The 18,672-nt window shown below is 32.3% G+C and overlaps 3 protein-coding genes across 5 annotated transcripts; 2 read left to right on the top strand and 1 right to left on the bottom strand.

Annotated features, from left to right (window-relative positions):
* The first annotated feature begins 3,570 nt into the window (after window positions 1-3,570).
* LOC111015640 (protein STRICTOSIDINE SYNTHASE-LIKE 10) lies at window positions 3,571-7,660 on the top strand. Of its 2 annotated transcripts, none has more exons than XM_088122419.1 (3): window positions 3,571-3,966; window positions 4,839-5,102; window positions 7,016-7,660. In XM_088122419.1, the coding sequence occupies exons 1-3, from the start codon at window positions 3,719-3,721 to the stop codon at window positions 7,533-7,535; spliced, it is 1,032 nt and encodes a 343-aa protein (XP_087978545.1). In that variant the 5' UTR covers window positions 3,571-3,718; the 3' UTR covers window positions 7,536-7,660. The 2 variants fall into 2 exon arrangements, with proteins under 2 accessions (XP_087978545.1, XP_022146418.1); XM_022290726.2 differs by having other exon boundaries at window positions 3,600-3,966; window positions 7,031-7,660.
* Window positions 7,661-12,367: 4,707 nt separating this feature from the next.
* On the top strand, window positions 12,368-16,014 carry LOC111015639 (protein CLAVATA3 INSENSITIVE RECEPTOR KINASE 6). 2 transcript variants are annotated; one of them, XM_022290725.2, is made up of 12 exons: window positions 12,368-12,494; window positions 12,633-12,749; window positions 12,826-12,961; window positions 13,045-13,116; window positions 13,205-13,348; window positions 13,433-13,504; window positions 13,727-13,786; window positions 13,902-13,999; window positions 14,152-14,301; window positions 14,389-14,730; window positions 14,818-15,197; window positions 15,281-16,014. In XM_022290725.2, the coding sequence occupies exons 2-12, from the start codon at window positions 12,647-12,649 to the stop codon at window positions 15,599-15,601; spliced, it is 1,878 nt and encodes a 625-aa protein (XP_022146417.1). In that variant the 5' UTR covers window positions 12,368-12,494; window positions 12,633-12,646; the 3' UTR covers window positions 15,602-16,014. The 2 variants fall into 2 exon arrangements, with proteins under 2 accessions (XP_022146417.1, XP_022146416.1); XM_022290724.2 differs by having other exon boundaries at window positions 12,417-12,749.
* A 652-nt stretch (window positions 16,015-16,666) lies between these two features.
* LOC111015554 (trigger factor) lies at window positions 16,667-18,301 on the bottom strand. Its single transcript, XM_022290624.2, has 2 exons — window positions 18,143-18,301; window positions 16,667-17,668 (listed from the first exon to the last, which is right to left on the bottom strand). Exon 2 carries the CDS (start codon window positions 17,659-17,661, stop codon window positions 16,861-16,863), a length of 801 nt encoding a protein of 266 aa, XP_022146316.1. The 5' UTR covers window positions 17,662-17,668; window positions 18,143-18,301; the 3' UTR covers window positions 16,667-16,860.
* Between the last annotated feature and the right edge of the window lie 371 nt (window positions 18,302-18,672).

The following is an 18,672-nucleotide window of genomic DNA, read 5'->3' as shown; positions in this document are numbered from 1 at the left end:
CCTCTTAATAGACACATGAAGTACCTATATTCGTCTAGAAGGTCGTGAGTTCGAATCCACAACCTACATGTTATTCTAAAAATAAATAAATATAGGCAACTTGCTCTCATCTACACCACACACCTCCACTTGCCACCTTCGACGCACCCCCACTATCTTGGAGTACAACTTGGAGATCGTAAAATTTATTGTCATCATATGCAAAAATAAAGAGACAAGAAACCCAATTAAAGACATTTGATGTACTATTTCAATGTTTGTCGGAGTGACCCAAATTATCATCAAACACAATAATTCAATTATTTCTAAATGTATATAAATAGAAAATTTCATACTACTAAAGAAGCATGAATACTCCTTCTATTTATTATATATCGCTTCAACATCGTATTAAACATGATGTGAGGTCTACCAATATTAACAAATTATTTATAGAAACAAAATTATAGTAGGAAGAAAAGAAGTTGAAATTTTCTACAATCACACAAACAGATGATATCAAAGTAAAATAAGAATTAGATTATCGAATTTATGTACACACAATAATAATAATAATAGTAATAATTTTTGGGATTTTTAGTTATTTATAATCCATTTGATGATGTTGTTGAATGGGAAAAAAAAAAAAAAGAATGAAACAGCTGGGGGAGAGGGGGTAGGTTTGTGTAGACCAAAATTTTCAAAAGGGTCTTTAAATGATGTATCTGAAATTTCTCAGAAACAGATGGAGAAATTAATCTCTCTCTCTCAGAAAATTGAGTCTTATCACTTCAACTAAATCTTTTCTCAACCATTTTCTTCACATTGATAAGCACAATTATCAAATTCATCCGACCAAATTTATGGCAATTCAAATTTTGTTCTTTAAAAGAAAATTAAGTGTTAAAAGCAATATATAAAAAATTAAATCTACCCTAATCTATCCGCTTAAACTTTTAGTATAATTTTCTTAGTATACCATTACTACAAAGTTAAGAGCGAGTTAATTATAAGACTTCCTTTGGAAAAATAACACTACATATACTAATATTATGAGATTTTTTAAAAAATTAAAATTATAAATGTGGTGTGAGAAGATTGAATCATAGAGAACACATGGCTCGCACTGCCAAAAGGTGGTCACTAGATCAGCCGAGCCAATCTCTCGGACAGCTGAGCCGATAAAACTTGTTCCCAAATCATTGGTCGAGCCAATAGCTTCACTTCGGCTCAGCCTCATCTCCGACAAGTTTCACGACGACACACTGCATCTTACGACAACCTTAAAGAGCCGTTGAGGCCTTTTCGAGAATACAGTCGGAAATTTCGCCTATAAATAGAACCCATTTGCTCCGTTTAAAGTTACGCGAACATCCATTTTCTCTCTAAAAAGCATCTCGGATTGTTCTTGACTTTGGCATCGAAGTGTACTTTATAATGCAGGTCACCTCTCTCGTTTACCACCAGGTTATCTTGTTTTTCGAGTTGAGGTTTGTACTGTTGATCATTTTCTTGATCAAACAAATTAAGTTTTGTGTTTGAACCTTTGAGTAAGTTAAATATGAAATACTTTTGTTGTCTACCGATCCGAATTTTAGTTAAAGAGAAAAAAAAGCTAAATAACTTCGATTCTGGATTATTAAAAGTATGTATATATATATATATATATTTATTTATTTATTTATTTATTTATTCATTCATTCAAATAACCCTGAATGTAAATGAGAAGCAGACATAATAGAGGCCAACAACCACATTTCTTTGTTTCTGGTTGGTGGGGGTGTGAGGGCCACCTCATCAAGGGATTAATTAGTGGAGGATAGTTCATATTTATATGCATCAAAAAATATATATGGTAGAGAAATTAAAATTATTATTTTTTTAAAATGCTTTGGGTGATTATTAATTAAAGCCTCGTTTTGATAATATTTTACAACATTATTAATATGCATGTCTATATTTTTGTTATCTATTTTTAAATTTTTTTTAAAATGTAAGTTAAAATTTGAAAATTAAAATAATAATTTTTATAATTTTATTTTTTATTTTTAAATTTTGGCTAAAAATTAAAATATACTTTTTAAGACAAGTAAAAAATATAAAAACAAATAACATGAAGCATAATTTCTAAAAATGGAAACTAAAAATGAGTTGTTATCCAAGAAACTGAGAGAAATATCTTATTCTACTTCTTTCCTTGAAAACTTCTTTTTGCAATTAATAATGGCGAATCTTTTAGCCGATACAGTAATAAGAATTAAATGCTTTTCAAAAAGAAAAATGTAATTAAATGAATTTTATTGAAGAAAAAATCTATTATACAGTAGGAATGTTATTCTCCTTCTTTCGTTTTAGTTTATGAGATGATTTTTTTTTTTATTTTTAAAAACAGTTCTTAGATTTGCTCACAAACTCAAAATTGAATTTCTCATTTTTTCCAATTTTAGATTTACTTAAATTTAGTTTTCTTTTTTCTGTTTTACTAAAACAGAATTGAAAATCACATCTGGATTTGATTAAATTACAAGATCTCTTTTACTCATAATAAAATTATTAAAGTCTAAGTTTTTTTACGTAAAAAATTTTCTAAAAAATTAATTTATTCCAATCCAGAGCTTTTTGTGGGATAAATATGAACTATTTTTTATTCAACATATTATTTTGTCAACTTGAACATAATTTACTGGTTATATATATATATATATATATATATATATAAATAAATAAAAACGGGTAGATTTAAGTCGCACACCTATATTAATATACTAAAAAGACATAACATTTTCAAGTACTATAATTTATTTCACAAAACAAGTAATCCAAACTAACATCAAATAACCAATCCAAATTATATACTTGAAACAAAGATACATTAGCATAAATGGTGTAAAATATTATACGTATATTATAGCATAAAATTTAATATTTTACCAAATAATTAAAATAAAACAAACTTTTTTAGAAATTATACTATTAGTATAAATTTAGTATGTATTTTTTAAAATGTCACGACTTTTCATTTTTTTTTTCAAATATATAATATAAATATATCTTTTCTCAGTTTGCTTTATATTATAAGACTATACTATTTTTGTAAATTTTAAAACTTAATGCTATATTTAAAAGTAAACATTCATTTTATGTTATTTAAATGTAAATATATGTATATTTTTAAGTATAATCAAATTCAAAGTCAAATGTAATGTAAAACACGGAAAAAAAAGTAAAACTCATGCTATCTATATTTTAAAAAATGAAAAGTTGTGACATTTTTTAAATACATAAATTTATGTCATGTAGTGAAATTTCTTTTGAGACAACTCCTTCATTTGGATGAACACAAATTTACTAACTCCAACAACTAAATGGAATAATAAGGAGAAAAAAACATTGGTACACAATTAAAAATATTTTCCTAACTTATTTATAAATATTTCTACTCTTCTCTAATTAATAAGAGAATATATAGGAGTGTGTTTAGGAATTCAAACACAAAATTCCATGCTACATTAAAAATGAATAAACCACATTTGATCCAAAAACTTAAATCAGTCCCAATGTCAATTACAACAACCATTACCACAAGAATTCACACAAATTCCTATTTATGAGCTTAAAAAATTTAGTGGGCGATATGATAGATAAGTAATGAAGGAAACTGTGTTGGACGTGCATTATATATGGCCAAAGTACCTGACTTGGCAGCAGAGACTCATTTACTTCTATTTTCTGCAAAAGAATGAAGATCTCTCTCGGTCTTTCTTCTTCTTCATTTTTGTTGTTTTTGTCTATGGTGACGGTGTCTTGGACTCCATTGGAAGCTGCCGTTGAACAATGGCAGCTTCCCGGTGGGGTTTTCGGGCCGGAGAGTATCGCCTTCGACTGCCATGGGGAGGGGCCATACGCCGGGGTCGGAGATGGCAGAATCCTTAAGTGGAAAGGTGCCGATTTGGGTTGGACTCACTTTGCTGTTACCTCGCCCAACAGGTGAGACCTCGTAGTTTTGTTTTTAGTTCATACGTTTTAAGATTATGCTTGATTTCTTACCAATCTTTCTTATATTTGGTTATAAAAAATCTTCACAAAATTCAATTATTCAAAACAAAAGAATTATCAAGTCATTTAACATGTTTTTCTTTCTTTAAATCACCAAAAAAAAAAAAAAGAGTGACCTGTTTTTGAGCTATTAGGGTTTTCTTTTTTTAAATGTCGATTCTTGTACCCAACATCAACATAGAAACCAAAAAGAATTAGAGCCAAAGGTGTGATGGGAAAGGAAAAGAATAGAAATATTTAATACCAGATGTGTTTTATTAATAAATTTAAGAAATTTTAAGTTATTTTATTCGTGGAATGGATTATATTACAAACTAGTTTCAAACTTGATGTTTGATTAACTATTTTTACTTGCTTTTAAAAATAAAAATCAAAATAAAACAGCTTTAATTTTTCTTGGCCACAGACATATTTATTATTTGTAAGTTGTAGAAAGAATTGGAAAAATCCTGCCAATTAAGAAAACAGTTTGACATAGAACAGCATTTTAAGAGATGGAGATCATAATTAAGCAAGGAGCCAGATATTTTTAACAACCCTTAAATCTTTTTAAAAAATTATATAAAAATTAAATTGAAATTGTTGAGATGTTCATAAATAAATTAAATTTACCCAACCCATCAGGCTAAACTTTTGAGTTTAGTGGTGGTTTATTCATTCTTAACATGTGTATCAAAGCGGGAGGTGCTGTGTTGGAACTCCTACCCACAAGTGAGGGATAGTGTTGAAATTTATATATATGAATTAAATTTACTTAATTCATCAGCTTAAGCTTAATTTATTTTTTCATGTTGGAATTTTAGGGAAGGAAAAGAGTGCGATGGGCTGCCCGAGACGGAGGTAGTTTGTGGGAGGCCATTAGGGATAAAGTTCCATCCTTCAAGTTGTGAGTTGTACATAGCAGATGCCTATTTTGGTCTTCTTGTTGTAGGACCTCACGGCGGGTTGGCTCACCAACTTGCCTCTTCTGCCCAAGGAGTTCCATTCCGCTTCACTAATGCTTTAGACATCGATCCTTCAAACGGTGTCGTTTACTTCACCGATAGCAGCACCTTATTCCAAAGAAGGTACTCTTATCTAATTTAATGATCAAAATCTCTTCTTTAAATTTAAATCTTTTGTTTAATAATACCATTTCAATCATTTACGTAAAAATAAATCTATTTAATACTTGAAACCTAACCTACTATTTTATGTAACCCTCATGGGTGATTCATTGATTTAAATGGACTAGGATTAATTAAGAGGGAACAGAGTTCAAAATCCCATAGTCTCTGTATTTTCAAATTAGTAACAATTTTGTCCCTGAAACTTAGAATTTAACAATTTAGTCTTTGAAGTTTAAAGTTTGTAATGATTTAGTCTCCATTGTGAATATTTTTTGTTAAATTTCTTATATATATAGATCAATAAATCGATGAAGGATTGAATTTATTTATAAATTACAAAAAGTAAATCATCATTATATAATAAAAATTGACTCTTAATTTTGATGAGAATTTTCGTGGTATGGACTAAATTGTTACAAATTTTAAACTATAAAAACTAAATTGTTGCATATTAAAATCTAAGGACTAAATTATTACGAATATGAAAGTACAGAGACTAAATCGTTACGATTAAAAGTTCAAGGGCTAAATCGTTGTTTTAATAAAAGTACATGGACCAAATATGTTTTTTAACCTAGAATTTAAAACGTAGCTCTCTTATTTAAATCCCTAAAATTTTGTACTTCATTTTTTGACTTCTAAGACTTTAAAACTAATTCAGTTTCGGTGTTGACTTTCAAATATTTGTCTATGATAAACGTCTATTAAATAGTTTATAGAAAAACTAGCATGTAAAATAACTAAAAGCAAATTTGGAAAACAATAACAATATGAATAATAATAATAATAATAATAATAATAATAATAATAATAAATGGAGTTGGACATTTAATATTTCCAAACCAAAAAAAGTCTCCACAAAATGTGGATAGACAGGACAGTAACTATAAGGACGTTACCTGTCCCAATGTTAATTAAATTTATTTTAATGGAATAACAACAAAAAAATTGCTTGTTAAATAAATACCTATTTCCATATTTTTAAGAATTATTGAAAACTATTTACTTATTTTTACAAAATCTATTCGGAGTTGTTTATATCTTGACTCTTGCTTTCTTCTAATGCTTCGGTCTCCGCATTTTAAAATAATAATGATAATAATAATTGGCCTTACAAAATAAACTCCTCGTAGTATCATTTGAATTGGTTTGTGATATTTTAAATGTTTCAATTTTATCTTTTAAAGTATAAATTAGAAATTTAATTGAGTTCATACTCAAAAGTTACGTTGAATTTAAATAAGATGATAGGAATGTCACATTTAAAAATATTAATTTCGGCCAGTTTGACATCACTAAATAATGCAAAATATCATTATGTACCCACCCCACCCTAATAATAAAATTTAATTGTCCATAAAGAAATCCAACCTAACCCTATCCATTTATATTTTTTTCAATAGTATAAGGTTGGATAGATATTTAGAATTGTGAACTCAAATAATATTTTAAAGAAAAAATTAAAAGCATTCAAACATCAAAAATAAATTGCACAAATAATATACCCTTTGAGGATTAAATTATATATTTAGAAAGAAAAATTAGCAGAGTTGTGAAAATAAGATTTATCAATTTAATTCACAGATAATACTTGATTATGAGTCTTGACACATCAACAATACCTTATATGATTGCAAATATATACTTCTCTTTATTGTGTTCAGTTTCACTTATAAAATTATATCGTAAATATTACAGATTTTAGACGAGGATTCCAATCTTTTGTAATATATGAATTCTGATACCTAATTTGTTGTATTAATTATTACTTAATTGATATACCAATAATATTAGAAAATAAAGCTTTAGGAAATGATAAATTTGAGTGGGCCCCATTCGGAAAGGGGCATTAAATATGGATTTTAAATTAGGGTGGATGTGGATAGGGTTTGGTTGTTGTCGATAATGAACGGCGACAAAACGGGGAGGCTGCTGAAGTACGACCCAGGCACGAGAAACGTCACCGTTTTGATGAGCGGGCTGGCGTTCCCAAACGGTGTCGCTTTAAGCAAGGACGGGTCGTTCCTCGTAATGGCGGAGACGGGGACAATGCAGATCCTGAAACTGTGGGTGAAGGGCCCGAAATCGGGGACGGCGGAGAAATTGGCGCAGCTGGACAGGTTTCCAGACAACGTAAAGAGGACGGACGGCGGCGATTTCTGGATCGCGATGAACAGCCTCAGAGGGAAGCTGGAGGCGGAGACGTGGCCGGAGCCGGGGCTGGGGGCGGATCCGGTGGCCGTCAAGATGGACGGCGGAGGGGCGGTCAAGGCGGTCGTCGACGGGGAGGAGGGGGCGGCGCTGGATTCTGTGAGCGAGGTTGAGGAGAGAACAGGGAGGCTCTGGATTGGCTCTGCTGTAAAACCCTATGTTGGCGTAATCATTAATTGAAAAATAAATAAACAAACAAACAAAAACATTGTTATTTATTATTTCGTGTGCTATGCTAATTTTGTGTCAATTCTGATTGAGATCTTCCAAAAATTGTGTAGAGTAATTTAAGTCTTTCTTTCATATATTTTCTTTACAAATGTGGTGTGTGATTAGTTTTTGGAATTATAAGTTTGGTCTCTCGATATTTTTTTTTTTCATCTAATATATCTCAAAAGGTGTCAAAACTAAGATGGTAATTTAACCTAATTCTCGGTAAATTTATAGGTTAAAAAGGACTATTTTTTTTAGTTGGAGATAATTACATGTTATGTGATTTTAATATTGAGTTTGAATATGAATTTTTGTTTGAGGGATCACGTTCTTTAATTTATGGGTGAGAATGACTAAATTAGTGTGTTCGATAATCCTATTGTTTCAAAATCATGATTGGTTGAAGGTTTTTTCATTCTTTTTTTAGTTCATCAACAATGGATGAGGTGGAAATTCAAAATTTCAAAAGGTTGTTTTTATGTCTTTAATGGTTGAATTATGCTTTTAACCGGTGGTGTTAGAGCAAGTCTTCCCTGGATTATTAGAGGATGTTTGAAAATTACTTTTAGACATGTTGTTCTTTTAATAACCTATTGTAACATGATATTGGAATTATTTGGATATTGATAAGATGTTGAACAGTTTTGGTTGTTCGAATCTATGTGCATAATTGACTGGATCAAGTTCAATATTTTTTAGTACAATATCTAAGGTGCACATTCAAATTTATGATTTTTTTTGTCGAAGATAAGTGAGCTAATTAGTTGAGCTATGCTAAAATTAATATGAGTATAGCTTAATTAGAGTTAAGGTATCTTACTCTCCCTATGAAAAAAATCGTAGGTTTAAATCTCTACTGTGACCTTTATTTTGTGACATTCTATAATATAATTGTAGGTTGGGTTCAAACATTATAAAGAATATTGAAATTAGTTGCAATTCCACTAGGTGCCATATTCTATTTCTAATTGATTTTATTATCAAAGCCATTTTTTAGCCAACAAAATAAAATAGAGAATCTGGTGTTATATTATTTTGTTATGTGATATTGTTCTAATGCTCTTCACATTGTCCCTTTTTTGGTTGTGTTCCACTATAAGTTTGGAATAACCTTTTTAAGGGTAGAAGTTCAAATTCCACTCCACCTTCTCATTTGACTTTATTTTAAATCCTAGGTTTTGAAATATCATTTTAGCATTGCTAGGTTTGGAACTTGTTATACTTTCAAATATTTAAATTTAATGAGTCTTTATTAGTTTTTCTTCTAAAAAGTTACATATTCGTATGGTGTGTTTTCTCGTTTTTGCTAAGTTAGATAAAACTTAACTTAAAACTAAGGATGAAAACTAATTTTAAGTTTTATTGAAAATACATGAATTCAATTTAGACATTTGAAAGTAACCACTAAAATAAGATAGTTTTAAAGGACATGGACAAATAATATTTAACCAAATTCTACTTTTAATATATATGAATTTACAAATTTGTTTCATTTAAAACTTATTCTAAGAGTATTCTTGTTTTCAAAAATCTTCTCGGTGAAAGGTTGAAAGAGATTTTGACCTTTCCCATACTTTCTTGGCTCGTCCCTCATTTTTTAACTTTTTAGTATATGATTTTTTGTCGTTTAAAAGATTATTACAGTTATCTTATGTTGGGTTCGTCCAATTTTTACCTATAAAGCAATTTGAGAAAATACCAACTATTACTTTCTTATTTAGAAAGGAAAGAATAAAATTCATTATAAGGAATTAATTAATCACTTGGATATTTGGAATCAAACTCAATAGTTTTAAATACTGTTTTGAATTATTTGATGTATTACCTCTTGAATTTTTAAAAATTTACTTTCATTTTCAACGATATAATCGAAGAAAAACTTATCAATGGACCAGCTACAAGGAATGACGACCTCATCATCCATCAAGCCTTACATTAGATGGTGAAGATGTCAGTAACAAATTAAATGAACCAATAATCACTTTTTTTTAGTTTAACGAAAAGTGAGAGATTTAGTCAAATCATTGTTCAACTACTTAAGACATATATATCGACCAAAAAATTGTAGATTCGAATACACACTCCCACATGTTATTGTACTAAAAAAAAATTGTGGGAGATTTAAACCTACAACTTGCATAGAGGTAAGTAATGTTTTGACCAATAGAATTAGATTCATGTTGATATTTACCTTCTCAAATAATTAGCTCAAATTATTAAAAGATTATACTAAAATGGATCGAAAAAAATTGAATCCCTAAGATTGGATTAGTAGACATTGGACAATAGTATAAGCCAAAATTTATCTTTTATGAATGTAGTGTACTCTCTGACCAAAAGATCATGAGTTTGAATCCTCACCCCTACATGTTGTACTAAAAAAATAATAATTAGAAAGACATTTATATGGGGTCAACAAAGTTGACAAGGAGACCTATTTTAGGGTAAGCACAAAACTTGACAACTATCCATTTTATGTAATAAAAAGGAATTATGACAAGTTTTGTCCTTTTCAATGAAGAGTCACCCTTTGACTTTGAGAGAATCTCACACTTTCATCAAAGTGGAATACTAATTAGAAGAATGAAATAATTTTGAGGTGAAAAGGACATAAAATTAATATAACTCGACTAAAATAGTTAAAATAAACCAAATCCATAATCTACATCAAATTGAAATCTTAGTTAAATTTCAAAAACGAAACCAAAATTTTGAAAACTACCTTTTCCATTCCATTAAAATTTGGCTAGAAAATTATAGGTCAATAAATGTGATTTCTAAAATATAGAGTTAAAGCAAAAATAGGTCATAAATAATCAATATATCTAAATATTTCAAACATTTTTCAATTTTTCTTATTATTAATTAAAATGATTTTCTTGACAAACTTAATTATGCTTCATTTGGTTATCATTAATGAATTAGAACTAATTCTTGACTAAATATTTCACGTCATCCTTTTATTCTTATTATTTTTTAACTCCGCACTTTAAATTATTTTAATAGTTTTAATTTAATTCTTCATTGGTTAAGTTTTTTTTTTTAATTAATTCATTAGTGTTTACACAATATATTGATGAAATGATGATTTTAACATCTAAATTTTATGGCCATCTTTTCTTTAAAGTTAGAGATTCAAACTTCTATACCCCAACTTTTTTAGTGTACTAAAAAGACATCTAAATTTTATGGTTAACAGTAGATCATATATTTTAGGTTGTTTGTCACTTATACTAAAAGAGTCACAAATTTTATTTAAATCCATGTAATCTATGTATTGAGAAGAATCAAATAAAGAATTGAAGAGTTGCTGAGAGACTTTATTCTGTACCCACTAAATTGTATCTAAAGATTTAAAGTTCGCAATAACAAGAGATTTTTTATACCAACAAAAAGGTTTTGGCCTATTACCTTACCACTGCTTATGACATTTGGCCAAATAGGTCAAAATGAAATGACAACTTTCTCCTTAAAAAAAAATAATAAATGACAACTCAAAACAAAAAGTTTCTTTGCACACTCATACGCTGACTAATTAGAATTGTCATTAGCTCACTGTATGCAAAATAATGTAACTATCTTTCATCAAACCACTAATTGGCATAATTCAACTAGTTATAAGACATATCCTCGACCAAAAGGTTGGAAGTTTGAATTCCAAATCCCACGAATCGTTGAATTAAAAATTAAAAAAAAAAAACCTATCTTCAATCATAACCAACCAGTACAATAGACATATATATGCAAATTCTTACTCTCAACCTTAACCATCTCTAAGTTCCCGACACTTTACATAACAAACTTCTGACTTGATCGTCAAAGCTCTATAAGCAAACATCACACTAATGTTTTTAACTCTTTCTTTTTTTTCTCCCTACAGGTGAAATCCAACTTGACAATAGGTTTTCAAACTTATAATATTAGAATAAAGAGAATAGCCAAATAACCACACTCGACACGACACGTTTTGGATCAAGTGCCTATAATCCAATCCAACCCTAATGAAAATGAATGATTTGTTGACCACCTGATCAAATTTAATAGCAAAGTGATGATGGATAGTCATGATTAAAAAAGTTGAGAAGAGGTACTAGAGGCCATAAATTAGATGGGTTTGGAACATCAAGTCAAGCCAACCCATATAATGGGGACCAAAGTTGCACGTGTAGCTCAGTAACACTGTACTGCATACAATACCATAGTTGCATTTGTTACTGCCACTGGGAACGCTTCTCATCTCTCTTTCCTCTTCACAAACACATCAAAAGAAGAGATTTTGGAAAGAGAGGCTTTTAAACTTTTGACAGTGAATGGGTAAGGTTTCAGAGAGAGAGTTTTGCTTTCATTATTTCACTATAAAACTAATATCTAAAAAGATGTTCTTGAAGATGGAAATTTCAACACTCAGGCGGCGGGAGATATAGCTGAGAAATGATTTCACTACAAAGATATCATGAGGAAGCTATTCCCTCGAGATTCCAACCTTTCATAATTGGTTGGGGTAAAAGCTAAAGCTAAAGCAAAAGCAGAAAGAAAATGTGATCATAGAAATTTCCAAAGGCAGAGAATGTTGGATTCCCAGAACCACAATAATCTGTACAAGCTTACCTCACACCAAACTCTGTACAAGCTTACTTCTAATCCTAATAGAAATCAATCCACCTGTTGTCAACCATGCTTAAAATAATAGAGTATCTGAGTTTTGGTTAATGTGGGTTCTCTCTTTAATATATTCCTTTTTTTTATTTCCTCTGCCTTTTGTAAAGGAGTGGCAGACATGTTGATTCTTTTGTGTCTTTTTAGAGCCATTCTTTTGGCTGTTGGGGCCTCAAGGAATGTTTTGAGTAACAGAGTGAAACAGCAAGCAGCTCTGCCAATGTCGATATATCTCACAAGTCAAAGCCAACTAACCAAGTTGGAATTCAGGTCGAGTTTAGCCGTGTCGAATCTTTTAGCTTACTTTATGCCTATCCCTCTTTAACATCTATCTTTCTTCATCAGATAAAGCTGTTATTTTCCTTTTTTTTTTCTTTTCTTTTCTCATCTGGTCATTTGATGAACCAGTAGCTGCTAGTTCAATGGAAATTAGGAGAGAGAATGGGTTTTTGTTCTGTTTGGCTTTGCTTTCGTTATGGGTTCCTGCAAGTGCTTCTTCAACACCCAAAGGTTCAAACCCTGAAGGTAATTGTCTTCTTCAGTTTCAAACTTATGTAAGGGCTAGTGAGCAGAATTAGATGTACTTTGAAATTTGTTTCAGTTCATGCTTTGATGGGGATCAAAGCTGCTTTGAAGGATCCTCATTCTGTTCTGGCTTGGGATGATGATGCTGTGGATCCATGCACTTGGAATTTAATCACTTGCTCTTCTGGTGCAGAACCCAAAGTCATTGGCATGTAAGTTTTGTTTCAAAACCAATAAAATAAAAAGCTCCAAGGTGTACCAAATAATGCTTTGTTTATATGTTGTCTCACTTCAGAGGAGCTCCAAGCCAAAACTTATCTGGTACACTCTCACCAAGTATTGGAAATTTGACAAACCTCCTATTTTTGTAAGTCTCACCACGGCCAGAAGACTTAGTCATGAACTCTAAAGCTTCTCTTTTTATTCACTCCTGAATTGATTTTTCTCTCTGGTAGGCTTCTTCAGAATAACAATATATCAGGAAAAATTCCCAATGAGATTAGCAAGATACCTAAACTACGCACACTTGATCTTTCAAACAACTTGTTCTCTGGTGAAATTCCCAGCTCATTCTCCAACTTGAAAAGCCTCCAATATCTGTACGTGGGATTAAAGATACAAGTGCATTTACTGTATATTCATATGATACAAATTCTAACCAGGAGTTTTGGATTTGGTATTAGGAGACTCAACAATAACACCTTCTCTGGGCCGATCCCATCATCATTGGCTAACATGACTCAGCTTGCCTTGCTGTAAGTAATTCTCCCACAAACCCTCTCTCTCTTCTTTATAACAGAAACTTAGAGGCTGTTTGGAGTTTGAGTTCAAAATTTTGTTTGAATAATTGTTTTTAAGTGTTTACAGCTCTTAAAGATAATTGCCATGCAGAACAAGCTCCCAAACAGCCCATTAATCTGTATCATATTGATCTTTTGGTTGATTAGAAGGGAATGTTTTTTGTTCCATTGTTTTAGGGACCTATCCTACAATGATTTGAGTGGTCCTGTGCCCAGACTGCTGGCTAAGACATTTAAGTAAGTTCCAAACAGGGTTTCAACTTTTCCTGTTCTTCTCAGTTAGTTTTGGTAAATGACTGTCAAAAGAAAGTTCTGGTTAATTGTAACAATTGACCGTTTCATTCTGTTACAGCTTCACTGGAAACTCTTTGATTTGTGCCCCTGGAACTAATGAAGCATGCTATGGAACATCTCCATTGCCACTTTCTTTCGCTGTTACAAACGCTTCATGTAATTTTCTTTTACAGCCTGCCTTCCTCCAAATTCTTTTTAATGTTTGAAATTAGCTGTTTCCTTTTTTTCTCTTCATCCATGTAAAGTTTGATATTCATCTCTAAACTTCTTCCAAAGAGTGACCTGAATTCTGTTGTTGACTTCTCAAGACTCGCAACCTCCTAAGAGACACAGAGGCCAGAGAATTGCCTTAGTCATTGGTCTTAGCTTGGGCTGCATCGGTCTCTTAACCCTTGGATATGGTTTCTTTTTCTGGCGGAAGCATAGGCACAACCAGCAAATATTCTTTGAAGCTAATGGTAAGTGACTAACAAATATCATTGCATCATCATTAGATTAAAGTAGCTTTTCCATATTATTTATCAGAACTGCTGAATGATTTTTAGATCGGCATCTTGAAGAACTGAGCCTTGGAAACATAAAGAGGTTTCAGTTCAGAGAACTTCAGAATGCCACTCACAATTTCAGCAGTAAAAACTTGATTGGAAAAGGTGGCTTTGGGAATGTATACAAAGGATATCTCCAAGATGGCACCATTATAGCTGTCAAGAGGCTCAAAGATGGGAATGCCATGAGAGGAGAGATCCAGTTTCAGACTGAAGTTGAGATGATAAGCTTGGCAGTGCATAGGAACCTCCTCAGGTTGTATGGTTTCTGTATTACAACAACAGAGAGGCTTTTGGTCTATCCATATATGTCCAATGGCAGTGTTGCCACCCGTCTTAAAGGTAATGGAGCCTCAACATGGTGGATGAACGAGTACACCATTAATACTCGTTTAATAATTTTTTTCAAACTGTTGTTTTGGAATACAGCAAAACCAGCTCTGGATTGGAGTACAAGGAAGAGAATTGCCTTGGGAGCTGCTCGGGGCTTGTTATACTTACATGAACAGTGTGATCCAAAAATCATTCACAGGGATGTGAAGGCTGCAAATATATTGCTTGATGATTTCTGTGAGGCAGTGGTGGGGGATTTTGGGCTGGCAAAGCTGTTAGATCACAGAGATTCACATGTCACAACTGCTGTGAGGGGAACTGTTGGGCACATTGCACCAGAGTATCTATCAACTGGCCAATCCTCAGAGAAAACAGATGTTTTCGGGTTCGGAATTCTACTCCTTGAGCTCATATCGGGTCAAAGAGCTCTTGAATTTGGAAAAGTGGCAAACCAAAAAGGAGCAATTCTGGACTGGGTAAGTAGAAAAAGATATCATATCTAGTAGGGACCTAAATTTCAGACCCACAAGCTCAGTTTAACAAATTACTCTAATTGCAGGTAAAGAAGATTCACCAAGAAAAGAAGCTTGAAATGCTTGTTGACAAAGACTTGAAAAGCAATTACGACCGAATAGAACTTGAGGAAATGGTTCAAGTAGCTCTCTTGTGCACCCAATGTCATCCCAGCCACAGGCCTAAAATGTCTGAAGTGGTCAGGATGCTTGAAGGAGATGGGCTGGCAGAGAAATGGGAAGCTTCCCAAAGATCAGATGCAAACAGGGGCAGAGCCAATGAGTTCTCCACTTCAGAACGTTACTCTGATCTTACTGACGACTCTTCATTGTTTGCTCAAGCAATAGATCTCTCAGGACCCAGATAGGAAAGACTTGCAAACTGGAAAAAATATTGAACTGGCCAATGACCAGAAAATGAGATATTCATCAACTAAACTTCATACAATGAGCAGTATGCTGGTGAACATTCTCTAATTAAGCGAACTCTGAACGGCATCATACTGGAATTGGAGTTCTAAAGATAGTAGCTAACTTCGTTGTGTTCTTGGAGAATGATCTACTTTTAGGTGTTTCTTTTTGTTTTTTTGGCTGCATCCTAAGTCCTGAGCTTGTAAATCTAATTTTTATGAGTCCTTTTCTAGCTTTGTTTTTCTTTAGTTCTCAGTTGAAATGGCCAGTCAGACCCTTCCACACAATTTGTAAAATAACGTAAGTTAAAAACAACTTTGTATCATTGTACTAGCAAATCTCTGATATATTAGTGGTTTTTTTTCCTTTTCGGAGGTGGAGGGGGTAATCATATATTTGAACAAAGATGGTCCCCTGCAAATAATTGGTTCCACTGTGAATCACCTAAATGGGATTTGTGATCAATCCACTTTTCTTCAGCTGTTTTCACTCTATATTAATGTGATGCATTCATATCTAAATGTTTTCTAGTTTCAACAAGACTCGAAAAAGCAGAAAATATCCAAACCAGTTTAAAATTTATAGAAATCCAAGTATATGATTGATATAAAAATCCAGGTACATCATTAGTTCTTACCCTGGTATCTACTATGTCAATAGATATTGAGAGAGAGAGCAAGAGAGAGTGAAACAGAGAATTGTGGTTGAGGGTATGAACATTTAACTGTCCTAGATATGAGATTTCCATCATTTTGGCACATACCTAGGGGTATGCACATTCTTATTTCCTACTCCATGAAATGCAATCTAATTCTAATGAAAGGGTGATGCCAAAATATGGATGTCATGAATTAAATGTTAAAATGAAAGTTTTTACAGTTTGAGCCATTGGTTTAAAATAACGTACAGGGGGCATCTAGTGCAAGTATTAGTAAAGTGATTATCAAATCTTGCATCACAACGAGCTGAGTGTACCATCTGTAATTTGGTATTAGCTAGCTAACTAACACCAAGACAATGAGTAGACAAACACCTTCCATAGCATAACAATCAGCATAAGCCTTAGCTTTTAAGAAGCAATGATCAAATTTCATCCCGCTTAATATTCCTTGTGCATTTCCATCTATCTCAAGATTTTCAGGAGTGCAGTAAAAAAGAAGGAAACAGAGTGCAGCATACAAGAAATATAATATATTATTCTCACAACCCGATTCTTTTAGGTGTATAATTCCAGATCCTTAATCCGGTTCAGGTACTCGTCCCCATTACTACTTTCAGTAAAAAGTTCTAGTCTAGGTCGCAATAGCACATTCCGGTGAAGTAAAGATTTAAGCAAAGATATCACCTCACTTCCATATTCTGGCCATGAAACACAAAGGGCTCCCTTGATATTCTTCATCTGGCAACGTCCAAGCAAAGCAGCAGCCAGGCCATCTACAACACTTCCTGATGCATAGTAATCCAGGCCTTTTAACAATGGTGAACCACTGTTACCCTCATCTTGACTCTTTCTTTCAGAAGAGGTCTCCAGCTTGAAAGCAAAAGCCTCGTCAGGTGAGAGCTTACCCCGAAAATTTTGGCTCTGAAGACTATCTAAGATCAGAACCCTCTCAGGAATAATTTGATCTCCAAGTAGTACCTTTGAAACAAGAACAGATCTCTCTGCTGGAACAGAACACTGAAAGGAAACAAGGATAACTAGTTCACCATCTTGATCAATGGAGTAAATGTTGCACAATTTGTCATCAACTGAAGGTTGGATATGGTTTCCAGAGAAAGGAATTTCAGGTAGGATGAGACTTCCAACAAGGGTTTTAGCCGATAAATGATGAAAGATATATAGAGACGGGGAAGAAATCGCAATGACAAGTAGGGAGGGGCGGAGAGGTTCATTAGGTTTAGGATTAGATAACAGCAGAAATGGGGAAGGAAGAGGAGGCGATGGAGGAGCGAAATTATTAAGATCGTCTTGGAAAAACCTTGAAGGAGGGGGAATCTCGGTTAAGATATCTTCCATCTTGTTCCTGTCAAAAAAGCCAGCCCTGGAAGTGAATAATCCAACAAAAATAACATTCATCGGCTTTTTTACAGTTCATAACCATCAGAATCACAACTTCCTTCAACAGAAAATAACTCCAATTGCTCCAGCAACAAACATTGAACCAACTAAATGAAAACCCACAACATAAATCTAACAGGTAAACAGTTTCAAAGTTTAAACTGAATGAAAAGAAAAGTGAATCAAGATTCAGAATCAGGTTATTCCAGATAACTTTTAAAACAAGAAATCGAACACAACCCCAAATTTCCGAGAGTAAAAAAGAGTCCAACATCATATCATGTTTTTCACTAGAGTTTCTTGCTTTCCTACGAGAAATGCAGTTCCTGGAGGCCGACTCTCACAAATTATGGAAATGCGTATGGAAAATTAAAGATCTAAATTGACCTAAAAATCCACAAAAAGGAAATGGAGGGAAGGAGAAGGCAGAGGCACCAACCGGAAGAGAGGCCGTCGCCGGGAGATTTGGTTCTGCAACTGCAAATTTATTGCTGCTTTCGAGCTCTTCGCTGAGAACTGTGAAGAGAGACAGATGTTTAGGTTTCTTTCACCAGAAGTTAAAAGATGACAAAATTCCCCCTCGCGAACTTTTTAAGATATAAATATGACGAGTTTATATTTATTTCTTTTTTTAATATAACAAATTATAAGTATCGATAATCTTCAACCTCAAGAAAAACAGTAGCTACAAATTAGCTATACTCAGTTATTTATATTTTTATAAGATTATATTATCTATTTTTCATCTCGAAACAATACGACCTATTCAATATAGTAACAATTATTAACTTTTAAGATGATAATGGATGTTTTATCTTCTATTCAAATTGACATCTCAATTATTAAGAAGTTAGTAAAATATCAAATATTCAAATATCAATCTCAGTTAATTCAAACAAATAAAAAAATAGAAATCAAACCAATCATAAATACCAACCCGATAAATTAACTTTTTAGTTAATGAGTTTT

This window comes from Momordica charantia (assembly GCF_013281855.1).
Source record: "Momordica charantia cultivar OHB3-1 chromosome 4 unlocalized genomic scaffold, Mcharantia_2.0 BLBB01000004.1, whole genome shotgun sequence".
In the NCBI taxonomy this organism is placed as follows: Eukaryota; Viridiplantae; Streptophyta; class Magnoliopsida; order Cucurbitales; family Cucurbitaceae; genus Momordica; species Momordica charantia.
This window is presented reverse-complemented; position numbering and strand designations above follow the sequence as displayed.